This window comes from Haliotis rufescens, unplaced genomic scaffold (assembly GCF_023055435.1).
Source record: "Haliotis rufescens isolate VD_foot unplaced genomic scaffold, xgHalRufe1.0.p SCAF_62, whole genome shotgun sequence".
Lineage (NCBI taxonomy): Eukaryota > Metazoa > Mollusca > Gastropoda > Lepetellida > Haliotidae > Haliotis > Haliotis rufescens.
Genome location: NW_025964353.1, coordinates 677,077 through 694,063, shown reverse-complemented (window position 1 = coordinate 694,063; position 16,987 = coordinate 677,077). Strand labels below are relative to the sequence as shown.

The following is a 16,987-nucleotide window of genomic DNA, read 5'->3' as shown; positions in this document are numbered from 1 at the left end:
GCTTTGTTTCGGAGTTGTTTTTTTCTTTAGTTTCGGAGTTGATAAAGAACCAGGAAGAAGGTAGAGTCGATATGCTTCCCGTCTCTATATTCACAACCGCCTGACAAATGTAATTATAACTGTCTTAATGCCTGCTCGGTTAGAGCGTGGTCGTTGCGCATTGACACGTTCATTACTTCAGGCAGAGGATTAAATTGTACTTATCATTGTGTAGCGTTAAAAAGGACGCATGAATTCAAACAAAAGAAGGAATATGAAAGAATATTACGTACATGAACAATGAATGTTAACCACAGCTAATAATCGAATACCGATTATCGGTCAACAAGATCATATCGCGTCATAACAAAAGACGTTAAAAGATGGTACTATTGTGACCCTGTCTGTTTATTTAACGCATTCGACGTTATGGTAACTCCCATATTGTGGATGAACTTGAAAAACACCCAGAAGCTATTGAAAGAATCCATTTAATTTGTTTAACTCACTGCCGGTCTTAGGAAAGCACAAATTCTGATACTTTTTGGGTTGAACCCATCCGAGTGAGGCAACTAATCCCCAGTACAAAAATCAGCGACCCAACCCATTCAGCCACCGAGGCTTGCACAACAATGGTAGTCCGACAACGAGTAGTCCAGATCCCGTGTACCCCTTTGATCAGCATCAATTGACACGACTCCCATGGCTGAAAACTATGAATACACAATGCCTTTTAGAAAGTGGTCAAATGTAACAAATGTTATATTTGGGATAACACTTTCTGAGTACAATACAAATTCTAGTACTACCAGTTGTCGGGTTTCCATTACACCGAAAAGACGCAAGTGTCACTGATAATAACAGGTTGGTTAGTGTATTCGGTACCTGTCATTAATTTGTATTCTGTTTAAAGTTTATATACTCTAAGAGTATATTTCTTCACAAAGACTACAGCTCTTGTGTTCCACATAACGACCATGTACGAGTTCCCAACTGTATGCCTACATCTGAATCGGGTCGTGTTCTTCGGATACGATGTGGGCGACGAATTATTAAATGATGATCAGGTAAACTCGCTGTAAGTGTATAATCAGACAGGGCTGTATTGAGAACGCCTCATTTTATCCCCTTAATGCCGAGCGTCACGGTAACAACAAGTACCATCTTTTAACGTCTTTCGGTCTGACGCGGTTAGGGGTCGAACCACCGACTTTCAGCTCTCCGGGCAGACACTCTATCCACTACGCCACAGAGGCGGTCTCTGACAGTAAGGTGCAGATGCGCACACCGATGCGTGCAGCTGAAACATCCCTTCATAAAAGGCTAGGGACAGGTTGCTGCAGTCGTCAGCCATCACACTCAGACATGCAGCGGTGGTCGGGACGTGTTGCTCTAGTGACAGGAGCCTCGGTCGGTATTGGGGCGGGGCTGGTCAAGGCACTGGTCAAGCATGGCATGAAGGTGGTGGGGTGTGCAAGGAATGTCGACAAAATACAGGTGAGGATGTCGCTTAAAGTAGTTAATTTCGGTATTAATACTATTTATCATTCGTTGTAACTACAATGGTACTAGATGGCCCTTGCGTTTCCAGGAGTACTGCTATTACCGGTGTTTTATTATTTTCAGAGACCAATAACTGTTTCGAAATATTTACTTACAAAATATGGATTCAATGGAATAAAACGATATATACTCCTTTTGTAGCTTGGTATGAGACAATACAACATAGTTTGTCAAAATAGCTCTCACAAATATGGTATGATATTGCAACTATGTATGTGTATATATATAGAGAATCTTAAAAAAGTAGGAGATACCCGGAAATCAGTTGAACTTTCCAAACATTGTGAAAGATATTAGCTTCTTGTAATACTAGTAGTTGTGTGATAATAATGTACGATTTGGGAACACATTACAACCGGAAGTGAAGTATGACAGCCAACGACCTTGAAGGATGAAAGGGGTGAGGTGTGAATTTTCAATGTTGATGTTATATGTTTTTGGATCAGTAGTGCATAATACCACCACGATTGGAAAAAAGTATTCATTCACTCGACGAGGAATGAGTCTCCCATGTCGATTTGAGGGAGTCTGTCCCACTTATCGTACAACGTCTGGCGAAGTAAGCCAACGCTGTCGGCGTCATTATATGACCCAGACGTCGTCAATGGGGAATGGTCTGGGTTCATTGCTGGCCATGGCATTCGATGGATGTTGTGCTGCTGGAGGTGAGCATTGGCGATCCGTGCACGTCCTGAAAGACAAAACGTCGACCCACACGCCTTACAATGGGACAACAAAGGATGTCAGTATGTTGTCTCAATGGTATTGTCCAGTGACCCTTCCTTGCTCAATAGGCGGCACGGTCAGCCCGGTCGTCTTCGGCGCCGCGATTCGCTGTGCAGAGTTGCGTCCCTTGCGCACGACAGAAACCTATGATTGTGGGTTCGAATCCCGGTTCGCCCCGATTATGTGTCTAGGTTTGTCAGCACCATACCCGTGCACGTGGGTTTCACCGAAGCGGTAAACGTCTGAGACCTGCATCACTTCGAGCTTTCCTCCCACATTAAGCTGACACGCCGTGATATAACTGGAATATTGTTAAAAGCGGCGTTAAACCCAACTCACTCACTCCTTGCAGAATATGCATTGGGGTTCAGTCAGTCATAGTGATGTCACAATACACTATAACAGACACACCGCCAAATCTGTCAGGTCTCAGGGTGACATTGGCTTGACGTTCATTTCATCAACCCAATTGAAGAAAGTGCAATCTTATTCACCTGAAAACGGCTGACACGTGACCAGCTCCATTTCGTAGCGCCAGGTGTCGGATGAATCGTTCCTGACGCCCTGAATGGGAGCGATCGTCAACATTATGAGGTTGTTGGTACCTGTTCGATAGTGTGCTAATCATGTTTGAGAAACAGTGAACGTATTGGGCTCTGCACGCTGACTTCTGCCACTTTCCAGCAATAACCCGTAGACGCTCCGCGCGTTCCTGTAATGAATGAAATCAAGTCAATCACAGCTGTATTACCCGAGCGAGAACAAAGGCAATACATTAAGGCAATTAACATTCTTACACGAGTTTCGTAACATCAGTATAATACACATGCGAGTGAAGCAATTTCTTTGTTAGACATTATGTCTAAATCCTTCCCTATATAAAAATGCATAGATCACGACCGCCGTCTTAAAATCTACATTCGACAATTACAATCTTCAGTTATGACGTCATTTTTGATGTCACATCATTCTGACGTCAACAATGTCGTCCTGTGACGTAAACAATACACTAGTGCGCGTCAAATAATATGGACATTCGTACACTTGTGATTTTTATCAACTCGGTTATTTCTAACCCTATGGACAATATACTAATATATGGTCTCTTGTAGTACTGGTATCTGCTACTTTCATCAAAAGTAGACAACGTTCAAGGATAAAAAACATTTGTTTGTTTGTTGTGCAACGCCGCACTCAGCAATATTCCAGCTATATGACGGCGGTCTGTAAATAATCGAGTCTGGACCAGACAATCCAGTGATTGACATCATGAGCATCGATCCACGCAATTAGGATACTATGACATGCATCAACCAAGTCAGCGAGCCTGACCATCCGATCCTGTTGAGCGCCTCTTAAGAAAGCTTAGTCGCCTTTTATGGCAAGCATGGGTTGCTGAAGACCTGTTCTACCCCCGATCTTAAAAACAAAAGCATTCGTAAACGTAAATGGAAAATCGAGTTTCACCACGGATACAACTGATTTGCACTTAAAATCACGCCTTCTCCTCCAGGGTACTCCCCGTACTGTCAGTCCTGCGTCAATAACCCGAAGCATTCTTAAAAAACATAATTATGCTTCAGACTTGACAAACAAAGAAATTGCCTGACACAGAAATTACATTGTTGCAAGGTGTTTTTCTTTTCATAAAGATCAGGCTCATAGCTTTAAAGAAAAACTACATGTTTTTGAAGCTGTAGTTGAAAAGTATCTAATCTCGATACTAAATCCCAATTTTTAACATTAAATTTCATAAAAACATTAATTCAGTGACTTTCTTTATGAAATATATATTTTTGGAGCTGGAAAAATATATTTATAGACCCTAGACTATGTCTAATAAAGATACATTTTATTGACTATGCTAATCAAAATGTAAATTAAATGTTTTTCTGAATCCAAAAAATCTCCAATATTCAAACAATAATCAACCAATATTCAATATTGTTTCAACTTTGATATCTGATGTTAATTTAACGTCGACATCTCATCATAATTTTAAGTTTCACATCCAACCAAAAATGAATATCATTTCAACGTTGAAACATGGCATTGAGTCCTCAATTATTCTACACTGATTCAACATTGTCATGCCTGCCCCGACAGGTGTCATGGTGTTGCTGTAACTTCTCCCACTTCGGTTCCCATCACATGCTAACGTTTGGTACGTTAAATTTGAGTGCGTGAGTTGGGATTAACGCCGCTTTTAACAGTTTTCCAATTATATCGCAGCGTGTCAGCTTAATGTGGGAGGAAATCCCGAAGTGATGCAGGTCTCAGACGCACTCAGGTGAAACCCAGAAGCACGGGTATGGTGCTGACAAACCTAGAAACATAATCGGGGCGAACTGGGATTCGAACCAACAATCATAGGTTTCTGGTGTGCCCAAGGGACGCAACTCTACACAGCGAATCGCGGCGCCTTAGACGACTGAACATGTCATGATGTAACAACAACTTGTTATAAACATGACGAAAGTGGGCAAGGTACGGCAAAATACTGCATAAAATAGCGCTTTTGTAATTACCAGGATTGTTATCATGTTTGTGCATTCACCGAAGTGTAAATAACACATCTTGTTTGAGCGTCTTCCCGGAGAGCGGACGGTTGGTGGTCCGATCTAGGCGTTTCTTACCAATGTTACGTGTCGACTTCCAAATTGAAACAATAATTTAAACCAGAAATGTATTTAAAAGAATTCAGTGTGAAACCAACAAACAACAAAGAAAGAGTACACAGTTAACAATTGCATAATAAAATTAACTACATTTACAAATCAATACAAATTACTGCACAACAATTACAATAGAGTGGTAGTACACAATTCAAAGACAGTACATATACAATGACAATATAGTTACAGCAGCAACAGTGGTCAAGCTTGGCAGTCCAGGGTTAAAATAATGGTCTTCTCACATCCTCTGGTCTTCATGTAATGTGAGATCAGAGAGGCATGCGTTTGCCCACTTATATAGTCTAAATACATTCGTAAAACTTCCGTACCATTCTGGGTGAGCCCGTGGCTTATAAAAAAACCCCAGATAACACGTGACTTCAAAAGCATCAAAATAGTAACTTCCACACCACTGCTTACATTATAGTCTGGAAGTTAATTTAAGGTACCGACGTTTACTACAATATCTGAAAAACTATTGGACCTTCTCCAGTCAAAGTTGGTATGCGATTATTAAACAGTCATACATAACTGGATATTACATTTAAAGACAATCGGTGCATGAATAAAAAATCTGTCTATTTAGCTATCACTATATTTCATCAACAACCAGACCTGTTCGTCACTGGTGGAACGAACATTAATTATAACAGTCCAATAGTTTTTCAGATATTGTAGTAAACGTCGGTACCTTAAATTAACTTCCAGACTATAGTTAGTATTACATGCTTGACAACTAACCATTGTCAAAACAAAAAGCTATGAACTTCTACTGAATCTCAACAGAAACAATGTAATACAACATTATTCACCAATACAATACCCTGCAATACAACACCAAAATAAGTTAAAAGATGATACTTATTGTTACCCTGCCTGGTGCTCGGCAAAAGGGGATAAAACAAGGAATGGTCCTCTCGGATTCACAATGATATGTATCTCAATCCGGCGTCAGTCTGGACTATAAATAGTACAAGCAGCCACACGTTCATGTCCTGCTGGGGTCCATGCAGGTAGCAAAAGTACTGTAAGTCCCCATGGTCCCCAGCGCGGTGATATGGCCTCAGTTGGTGGCGATCTATAGCCCGTTTTTATATTGTGTTGTTGAATGCAAATTATTTTTACATTCTCTTAAAATAATTTAATATAAATCTGTGATATGCTAGTTATTACACTGTCCTTCGATGACTTAATTTTAAACAGTTTCAATATAAGTATTATTAATATCAAAATTTGTCTCGTCACGATATTGCTGAAATATTGCCGATGTGTGACTCAACTTGAACTCAACCACTCACTCCTTCCCCCTCAGAAACTTGCTGATGACTTAAAGGATGAACCTGGCATGGTTAAAGCAATAAGACGTGATGTTTCCAAGGAAGAAGATGTCATGGCGATGTTCCAGATGATCAGGGCTGACCCTGACCTTGGCGGGGTGGACGTGTGCATCAACAACGCAGGTCTGGCCCACAACGAACCCCTGCTGACAGGAAGCACTCCCCTGTGGAGAGAAATGGTGGATGTAGGTTTACCCTTGTACAAATTCCTTGGATCATATAAAGCACAATAAAAAATAGATGCCACTAAGACGAATTCTATTACCTTCCAGTTATTTTGAAGTTTTTCAGCGATTGGGCAAATACTTATAAACTATTTGCACTGGTTTTATTTGTTCTGACCAAGACGAAGCTAAGTTTTCTACTCTATTTAAAAGTGGCCCGTCCTTGTATTATGCACCGTATTTGATGCGTGGCAGCCGAATCTTTATGCAATATTGTTATATTTTGTTAAACACCGCACCAAGCAATATTCCAGCTGTATGACGTCAGTCTGTAAATAATCGAGTCTGGGCCAGACAGTCCTGTCAACCTGACCACCCGATCCCGTTAGTCACATCTTACGACAATCATAAGTTGCTGAAGACCAATTCTAACACGGATCTTCTCGGGTCCTTTATGCAATGATACCTTCATGTAAGACACGCTTGGGATTTATCGGAGAGTTTTCCTTATCTCATTGGTTAGGTTGACATTAGCGAAGCGTTTTTACAAGCCTTCCAGGTCCAAGTTTTCAGATATTTTCTTACAAAAAAAAGAATATTGGTATTTTATTGAAATAGTTACTCGAAACGCGGAATGACCATTATCTGAAAGATGGATCGCACTTCCCATAGTTCGTAAGATAGTCCCTCATCAACTCCCATTTCTACCTCAGGTGAATATCCTCGGCCTGTGTATGTGCAGCAGGGAAGCCTTTAAGTCCATGCAGGAGAGGAAGGTGGATGATGGGCATATCATCCTTCTCAACAGGTACATCAATTGGAGCAAGGTTTATAAAGCTCATTGTTAATGGGATCACTTTGATTTGTTAAATTTATGCAGAAATGATAACCTTGATCAGTTGATTGTTCATTGGAATTCTTGTCACTTTAATGTTATCATATTCTATTTCGGTGATGGTATGCAAATTTGCTATTGGTTTCTGGATGACTTGAACAAACTTTTAATGTGTTAATTCTCAAACGTTCTCATTTTTGGTTATATATTACAATAATAAAGTATACACACTATCCTAGTTGATGCAATCGAAAGACATCCAATGTTCTATAATGCAATCCAATGCAATCCAAAGCGTCCATATCTGGACACATTCATGGAAAGGATGCCATTCGCTCTTATAGAAATGTGGGAATAAGCTCTCATTTGAGACTTGGAATAAGATGTTTCTATTTCATTGATCAGAACCTCATTAAATATAAAAAAGTCAACGCCAGAGAATAAAACATCAACATCACATTCGATTGGACGTAAAAGGCAAACAATGGCCAAATGAGTTGCCTTGTCAAAACTACGCTGTGAGTAAGTAGTGTGTTGATCAAATATGCTTGGTTTTTTAAAGGATTTAAACAGATCTTATTAGAGAGGGAGTGGGTCATGTTTTACACTGCTTTAAAGAACATTTCAGTTATACCATGGCATGTCAGCTGAATGATTGGAGGATAGCTCAACGTGATTAAGGTTTTAGATTTGTGGTTGATTGTTATTAGAGGCGGGTGATATGTATAGACAAACCTGTATTGATTAATCAAATTAACAAGATACCTCCTGCCATCTGTCGTCGTGGTTCTAGTCTGTCCGGACACACAGTGATATGACCACATGTTTGTGATATCATCTGCCATGTGTCCTCGTTGTTCTAGTCTGTCCGGACACACAGTGATATGACCACGTGTTTGTGATATCATCTGCCAGGTGTCCTCGTTGTTCTAGTCTGTCCGGACACACAGTGATACGACCACGTGTTTGTGATATCATCTGCCATGTGTCCTCGTTGTTCAAGTCTGTCCGGACACACAGTGATACGACCACGTGTTTGTGATATCATCTGCCATGTGTCCTCGTTGTTCTAGTCTGGCCGGACACACAGTGATACGACCACGTGTTTGTGATATCATCTGCCATGTGTCCTCGTTGTTCTAGTCTGGCCGGACACACAGTGACATGACCACGTGTTTGTGATATCATCTGCCATGTGTCCTCGTTGTTCTAGTCTGTCCGGACACACAGTGATACGACCACGTGTTTGTGATATCTCCTGCCATGTGTCCTCGTTGTTCTAGTCTGGCCGGACACACAGTGATACGACCACGCGTTTGTGATATCACCTGCCATGTGTCATTGTTGCTCTAGTCTGGCCGGACACACAGTGATATGACCACGTGTTTGTGATATCATCTGCCATGTGTCCTCGTGGTTCTAGTCTGGCCGGACACACAGTGATACAACCCTCTGTCCTCGTTGTTCTAATCTGGCCGGACACACAGTGATATATCCACGTGTTTGTGATATCATCTGTCATGTGTCCTCGTGGTCCTAGTCTGGTCGGACACAAAGTGATATGACCATTTGTCCTCGTGGTTCTAGTCTGGTCGGACACACAGTGATATGACCATCTGTCCTCGTTGTTCTAGTCTGGCCGGACACACAGTGATACGACCACCTGTTTGTGATATCATCTGCCATGTCTCCTCGAGGTTCTAGTCTGTCCGGACACACAGCGATATGACCACGTGTTTGTGATATCTCCTGCCATGTGTCCTCGTTGTTCTAGTCTGTCCGGACACACAGTGATACGACCACGTGTTTGTGATATCTCCTGCCATGTCTCCTCGAGGTTCTAGTCTGTCCGGACACACAGCGATATGACCACGTGTTTGTGATATCTCCTGCCATGTGTCCTCGTTGTTCTAGTCTGTCCGGACACACAGTGATATGACCACGTGTTTGTGATATCTCCTGCCATGTGTCCTCGTTGTTCTAGTCTGTCCGGACACAGAGTGATGCCGCTGCGTGCAATGCATTTCTATTCTGCTACAAAGTTTGCTGTCACTGGGTTGTGTGAAGGACTCCGACAAGAGCTCAGAGAGATGAAAAGCGGGATCCGTGTAACGGTAACATCTTAACTCTTACTCCCACTCTTTAGCACAATAGAACATTCACTGTGTTGACAGGGGCTCGATTGTTTGAACCCGTATGCCCGAACGGATACATAGTTATGTACGCCAATGGCAATACTCTAGACCAATCCTTTGTTATAAAAAATGTATCTATTTATCTCGTCATCTTTACTTGAAACCCAAAGTTCTGTGTATAACATTTGTAACACGAGGGCCGAGCTTCAACTGAACAAAGGTACAGCTGGACGACATTCTAACCTGTTCAGGGATAACCTGGTTGACTTACATACTCATAATTCTTTTCTTACAGTCGATCAGCCCGCGTTTAGTACAGACAGACTTCTTCTCTCGGATGTACAAGGATGAGGAAAAGTCCAAGTCCGGTTTTAGACACCTTGTAGTAAGTTGGTTGGTTGGTTGGTTGGTTGGTTGGTTTGTTGTTTAACGCCGCACTCAGCAATATTACACGCAATTGGGATCGATGACATGCATCAACCAAGTCAGCGAGCCTGACCACCGATCCCGTTAGTCGCCTTTTACGACAAGCATAGTCACCTTTTTACGGCAAGCATGGGTTGCTGAAGACCTATTCTACTCCGGAATCTTCACGGGCCCTTGTAGTAAGTGTCTTTTGATCACTGTTAGATGGCCAAGAGTTGTGCCCAGCCCAGCCCTGTTGTGCCGTATGTTTAGTTCGATGTAAACAGGTATTTTGTTCTAAAACATGTGTCTAGTTAAATCCTTTGGCCGTTTTCTGACTCCACACATGTGTGAGCTTTGTATTGTCGACAACCTTAAAAGCTATGTGGTGCTTCAGTTTTTCAGAACATTGAAGACATTTAGTTTATAACATGTACATTTTGGTCTTAAAACTGAATTCCGTTTTACTATTTCTTAACATTTTGACACATTCAGAATTATGTGCATTTTTACCAAAATGCTGTGGCAATGTGTCCTCCATCTATGCAGGACTCGATGCGTGATTATGGCGTGTGGCAAGTATGGAGTGTTACCGAACATTAAACACATTTGTCTTTAGTTTTGTGGAGTAGCTGAATTTTAGCATTTTGCCTTTTGCTTTGCCGGCTGTCATTAGAAAGTAACCTTGTTTTGACAAGTTAAAGCTTTATATGGATGGCTATTTCAAAGCATGACTCAAATTGTCATATTTCGAATTTCATTTTGAGTTCAACATCATCAAAAATCAAGTTGCCCATTTAACAGGCATCGCTCAACACCGCATCATTGAATGGAGTATGTGGGTTTTAGTTTATACATGTAACCAAATGCATCTTTCTCCTCCCATATAAAATAAATAAGAGCATGACAGACATAAAGATAATAGTTTCATGGTGAGGGTTCTGTGTGTATTGTCACCTTCATCTCTCCAGCAGCCTCTCCAGACGGAAGACATCGTCAGCACAATTGTATTTGCCCTGCAGTCGCCAGAACATATGGAGGTGAGTCACATGCTTCCTCTGACAAAATTCTGCCAGTGACAAACGGTTAATAACACAAATGATAATGATGAACCTATTTCCAGATTATAGACCTTCTGGTGAAACCTACGTCTGAAGCCAGTTAGCTGAACGAAGGATGTCAAAAACAAGACATGAACGATGAACGACCTCTTGAAGATAACGTTTTAATTGTGACTGAACAACCTATTTGAAATGAGTGATAGTGTTACACAAGCATATGTGTACACTACTTAGCTGGTTGACATACCCAGAGTGGTGCTACTGAAGTAAGGTTGGTCAAGGCATCTACTGACATGATCAGGAAGAACATTTATCTGGTACTCAGCTGCATGTGTTTGTAACAGAGACGGTGATTGCAGTGTATTTGTTGTGGTATTTCAAGACTTCAAGGGACATTGTGATTTGGAGAAAATAAATTAAACAAACTCAACAATCTGTGTTTTGTAATCACTTGTCATCCATGCGTCCAAGATGGGGATCATCCTGGTTATTTTCGTCACTATTATTTTATTCACTGGTACAAACATGCAGGGGTTCAATTGTTCTTCTTTCTCAGAAATCACAAATTGATATTCCGAGAAACATTCACATTCCATTGTGAAACTATTGTCACTGTCGGAGTTGAACATATAGGCAAGTTATGATGGGCTCACGATATCGCCAAAAGGAACGAAGTAAGTTCGATCTTATCATTTTATGTAGAGATCAGCCAATATTTTAAACATAGAAAAGTCTTACAACAATGCACATCGTTTTCTCAACGAATATTGACCTCCATTTGTGATATAAATTACCTTTGTCACATTTCCGTTGTTGACAGAAAGAGGAGTATAGTTTAATCCTTTAATCACACTCATACGAAGGGCGTGGAAACTCTAAGAATTAAAAAGGTTGAAGGATAGGATAGCATTGTGCAGAACGTTTCAAGTCGACCATGAACGTACACAGAGCGCGAACGGAGGGGTTGGCTTGTGCGATCAAGCGTGTAATTTTGGAGGTAATTTCTTCCCCAAAGACCATATATCGTGCCTCTGTATATAAATGCTCCGCCTCCTCTTTATGTTCGTTTCAGCCTTTGCAATAGATAGACAGGATACAAGTGCAAATAAACTTTATTTACGCGCCGCTCTAAGTCCCCTGTAGGAAAAATGTCACTGAAGTCTTCAAAAACTATTAAAGAAGCATCCTCTGTTCATATGTGATCTTGGAGACAATTTTGAACTTGTCCAGTGGGTGTTCTTTCGTGTCAGATACCACCTGTTGCAAATCAAAAGGGACTGTCTTCTCAATCTGGACTGGCTGAATTTCACAAATGATACACTTGGGAGTTACAACTACAGTTGAACTGTCTTCTTGTGTTGAAGGCGGTTGGATTCTTTCTCAAGTCCGGGTGATATGGAAGCCCTTTCAGGGGGTTGGTTATGTCACGGGTGTCTCGGTATGGCAATCATTTGTTGATTGATGTCGTTACTGTCACAGTTGTATTAGGTGGTATTACTGATCTAGACCGTTCGCAGCTTCGATAGCCGAAGTTTCCCATCATTCCGAATAAGATCTTTGTCTCGCAAAACAATGCACCTAAGTGAAAGACACCAGGTGGGTATGCATCTTGCTATGCTGGATGCAATTAGGTCCGACAACTTCCCTGCATGAATGAAGAGCAGGTATGAGATAGTTTGTTCCCAGTAGGATAGGTGCAGATTTATCATACTGACTGTCTTGGTCAACCAAGAACAGACAAGTAGAAGAATGATCAGGGATCATGATCAGTGGTTCAGCGTTTCAATTGAACGTCAACATAACCTTTATAAGACAAACTTTCACCATCTGCACATTCTGTGTGAAATTATTTCTATCTCCAGTGAACATAAGTAACCACGATGTAACGTCTCTGGGATAGTTAATACCTGTATCTAAAAAAGGCTTTTGAAAACTCCTTTTATGCCAATCAACGTGGATACTTCCAACAAAGGCTCGTTATCTGGGTCACTGCCTTGGCCTGATAGGTTTCCTCTTGGTCTCCAGTTTCCTCTGTTTCTGGGCGTACTTACTCCGTCTCACGGCAACACGAACCTTGTCAAATCTTTTATGGCACCCGACCTGTGGCCAGAAGAGTCCTTTCGTTTAATTTCGGACCAGAAAACAATGCAGAGCACAGAGCTTGACCTGTCCTGCTGACCATGTGTAAGAAGCATGTCAAGCATGTCCTCACGTCTACACCCCCACATAATAGCATCTTCGTTATTTCCTTGCCTTGTATTATGAAAGGGTGCCATCAGAGCCTCACCTTGCTCTGTGACGGAGGTGTGAGGCCGAATGACCAAGCCTCATAACAGTGCGCACAACATCCCTTCCCCAGCTCCCCTGACAAACTGTGTAATCTCTTCTTCAGAGAAAGATACATAAGTTGACAAACTCATAGAGCCAAACAGGACATTAAGCAGTAGGAGCACCAGAGAAAACAAACGAGGTGGTTGTTTACACTGAATGAACCCGTCAAACTCTGAGAGGATGGATCAGAATGGGAGGGTAAAGAGCTTGCAGTAGCTCCTTGAATGGCAGCCACACCGGTTATCCTGTCTCTTAGGTCAACTTCAGTCTTGCTTTCAGGTATCAACCCAAACTTTTAAGAAAGTAAGCAAGGCCTGCAGATGACAACTGATGCATCGTGCACCGATCATACATAAAATGTAAAATCAAAGCATAGTACACAAACTAAATGATGGTAAAACAAGTAAGTTGCGTGTATGTGCTAAAAAGATAGCATGTTGGATAATTTAGATGCGTATAACAATAGGAGATACAAAGATGTAAACTACATGTTGTATGTTTGAAACAACATAGACTAAAATGGAAATTATGTGGTGTGGGTTTTATTTTAAATGGTTGTGGTATTAATATTTATAAATTAGTAATGTTTTAATGTGAATAAATTAGCAAACCCATAATATTCACAACTCAACAGATTCAAACCCAGATATACACAGATAGACCAGAAATATGGGGAGATAACGATATATCCTAAAACATATATAGTAAGATTATTGGTATATAATTACAAGAATCTACAATTAAACAAACATACCATTACATTATTACATTTTGCATTTACTGTATACCACTTTATCTAAGCAGATATTACACAATAATTTTTTAATTTGAAGTTTACACGATATACCGCTTTTCCATTGAACGAGAGGTCGGTCACGTGACCGCGAAATTGTCGTTCATACGTTTTTGACGAGACCGTGTCCTTGAAATGACGTAAACACCGACGGACTACTTCCACATTCCTGGGGAAACCCCTGGGAATTCCCTAGCACGAAAACATACATAAACGTTCTTTATTAACGTTTAGACCCTTTAATCTTGAACTCAGCATTTCAGTGTACATTGAGAAATGTCAGAGAGTTTGACTGCATGATCGTTGACGAATATCCTCGCAGCGACCGAACCTATAGTAAACTAAACGAAGAAATGCACATCCAAACTATGAAAGTATCGACTCGATCCGTGTCTACAGCAATCTATCAATTTACCTTAGTGTCCAGTTTAACACATCTTTAATCCCCTTTCAATGATCGACCAGGTGATCAATGATGGCTAAAACATGTAACCGCCACAGGTTCATTAACAACTTTTGAAATATCTCCAGTCACGTTTATCGTGTCGGCCATTTTGACGTCTTGTACTTGATGTAAATGCATTACGACGCGCTGTCATTGTGACTGACTTACTGAGGTAGTTCTTAGCAGACATTTCACATCTAATGAGGATATTATTTGAATACATATGTTGTTAAGAAACTACAAAAGTTTTCCTGAAGAGCATGTTGAACATACATACGTGCATGTCATCTCTCGATTTGAGGAACTATTTTATTCCGCGATACAGATGGTTGTTGTATGGCTGTCAGTTTAAAGATGAAGCCAAGAGTACTAAATATTGCGTATACATCTAGATCCTTTCAGATACAAAATAGAGACAGAAGCACGCTCCGACGTTCATACAGCTTGGAACTCACTCTATGAAGGTTCATACTCCAATGAACTCACACAAAGTGAAAGTCAATTCTGAAGTACAAGCATACATTTTATAGATGTTAGGGCAGAACAACCATCAGTATATCATTACAGATACAAATCCCATTTATATGATGAAATACACACCAAAACAATATAAATATATATATAAGCTGTTATTGTTACCTTATACACAAACACACACATACACACATAAATGTTAGCACAGAACTACAAACCCCGTCTCAGTGTCGCAGGCTCCCCACGGTGAAGCCAACAGTTATACACTCATCTATGTCTTATACCTAATAATAATATGTCACAATTAAGTAAAATGGACCAGGATACTAAAGACAAAGAAATACAAGAGAACCCCATCCTACCTTACGTAACCACTTTACCTGGAGATCAGTAGAGATCTCTCAGGTAAGTTAATTTAAAATACACAATATGTACGTTCTGCGACTTGTTCAACAATTAAGTTTAATGTTAATACATAGTTTCAGTGCATTCCTTGTGGCTAAAGACTCCTGTATATATTTGATGGTTAATTACAACTTGTTTTGATGGCATGACAATAAGGAGTTGCATGTATGTGCATGTGGGTATTTACATAAGCATTGGACCCGCGAAGATTCCGGGGTAGAATAGGTCTTCAGCAACCCATGCTTACCGTAAAAGGCAAATATGCTTGTCGTAAAAGGCGACAAACGGGATCGGGTGGTCAGGCTCGTTGACGTGGTTGATGCATGTCATCGATCCCAATAGCGTGGATCGATGTACATGATGTAAATCACTGGATTATCTGGTCCAGACTCGAGACCGCCGTCATAAAGCTGGAATATTGCTGAGGGCGGCGTTAAACAAAAAACAAACAAAGGAAACAAAAATCAAAACATAAGCATTGTCCCCTATTTGGTCTCTAGCAATTAATGATTACACTAATTACAATGTCTCAGTCACTTGTTACAACGCTGATAACTCGACAGGAAATGTGCACTGGGCTGTGTAGAGCGTGTCATTCGAGTGCTGATATAGGAACGTAAGTTGATGATGTTACTGACGCCTTAATGAAGTGGTAACGTAATACTGGTTTACTGTACGATCTGACCAAAAGGAATCTCCATCTCGCGGTTGACCGTATTTAAGGAGACCATATATATACAAACGGATGTGTAGGAAATATGCAACACTGTTACCGTGTATAAGTTCTCATGTCACAGTACCTCTGTATGGGTGAACTGGTATCTTTTTGAGGACTTTTTAGAAACATCCCGCTAAAACATACAAGAAATGTCCTAACAACTTTACCAACAAACACAACACTGACAGGAGCAGGTTACTGAGAAGTAAAGCTGAGCAGGCTCCTAGAGAGTTCTGGAATGTAATAAATCCCGAAAATACGAGTGACACTTCCAGCCAATGGTCTGAGGTGAATGTGTTTCACGCATCAAATCACAATGATACAGATCTGCAGGATGATGTAATTCATCACAACAAATATGATATATTCGCTCTAGATAAAGATTTTATCAAAGATGAACTTAAGTAGAGCTCTTAAATCACTGAAGCGTAAATAATCAGTAGGTATAGAGAAAAGAAGAAGAGGAAGAAGAAGAAGAAGAAGAAGAAGAAGAAGAAGAAGAAGAAAAATAGTTTATTTAAGTGTCCAGCGGTGTATACATAAAATTACATCAATTTATACAGTAGGTAAAATATATTAAAAGATAAAAGCGTGGGCCTATTAGACACTAATGTTCTTAAAAGCACTGCAAGTGCTAAAATAGTTAGAGCGGACAGTGATGAATTTATTTATTAATGGTGCACAAAATACGTGATAAAAGTATAATACTCGTAAATTTATAACAAGCATTGCCATACAATGACATATTTTATAAAATATACAGAGGCATACAATACTAGAATGGGTTTATGACACGTTGTTATATCAACTACGTTTGTACATGGATTTAATTAGTGCAGCTACAGAATAGGATAAATTATCGCACTTCATAAGGAATGTCGTTTGATCTATAGGGGTCATGAGACAAAAAATTGGACAAAGAGACGAGGCATAACCCCAAA

The 16,987-nt window shown here is 40.5% G+C and overlaps 1 protein-coding gene across 2 annotated transcripts; it reads left to right on the top strand.

The window, feature by feature from the left end:
• Nucleotides 1-40: 40 nt before the first annotated feature.
• On the top strand, nt 41-11,282 carry LOC124114009 (dehydrogenase/reductase SDR family member 11-like). Of its 2 annotated transcripts, none has more exons than XM_046474525.2 (7): nt 41-1,476; nt 6,256-6,465; nt 7,158-7,252; nt 9,264-9,393; nt 9,710-9,799; nt 10,794-10,859; nt 10,943-11,282. In XM_046474525.2, the coding sequence occupies exons 1-7, from the start codon at nt 1,258-1,260 to the stop codon at nt 10,982-10,984; spliced, it is 852 nt and encodes a 283-aa protein (XP_046330481.2). In that variant the 5' UTR covers nt 41-1,257; the 3' UTR covers nt 10,985-11,282. The 2 variants fall into 2 exon arrangements, with proteins under 2 accessions (XP_046330481.2, XP_046330480.2); XM_046474524.2 differs by having other exon boundaries at nt 10,791-10,859.
• Nucleotides 11,283-16,987: the final 5,705 nt, after the last annotated feature.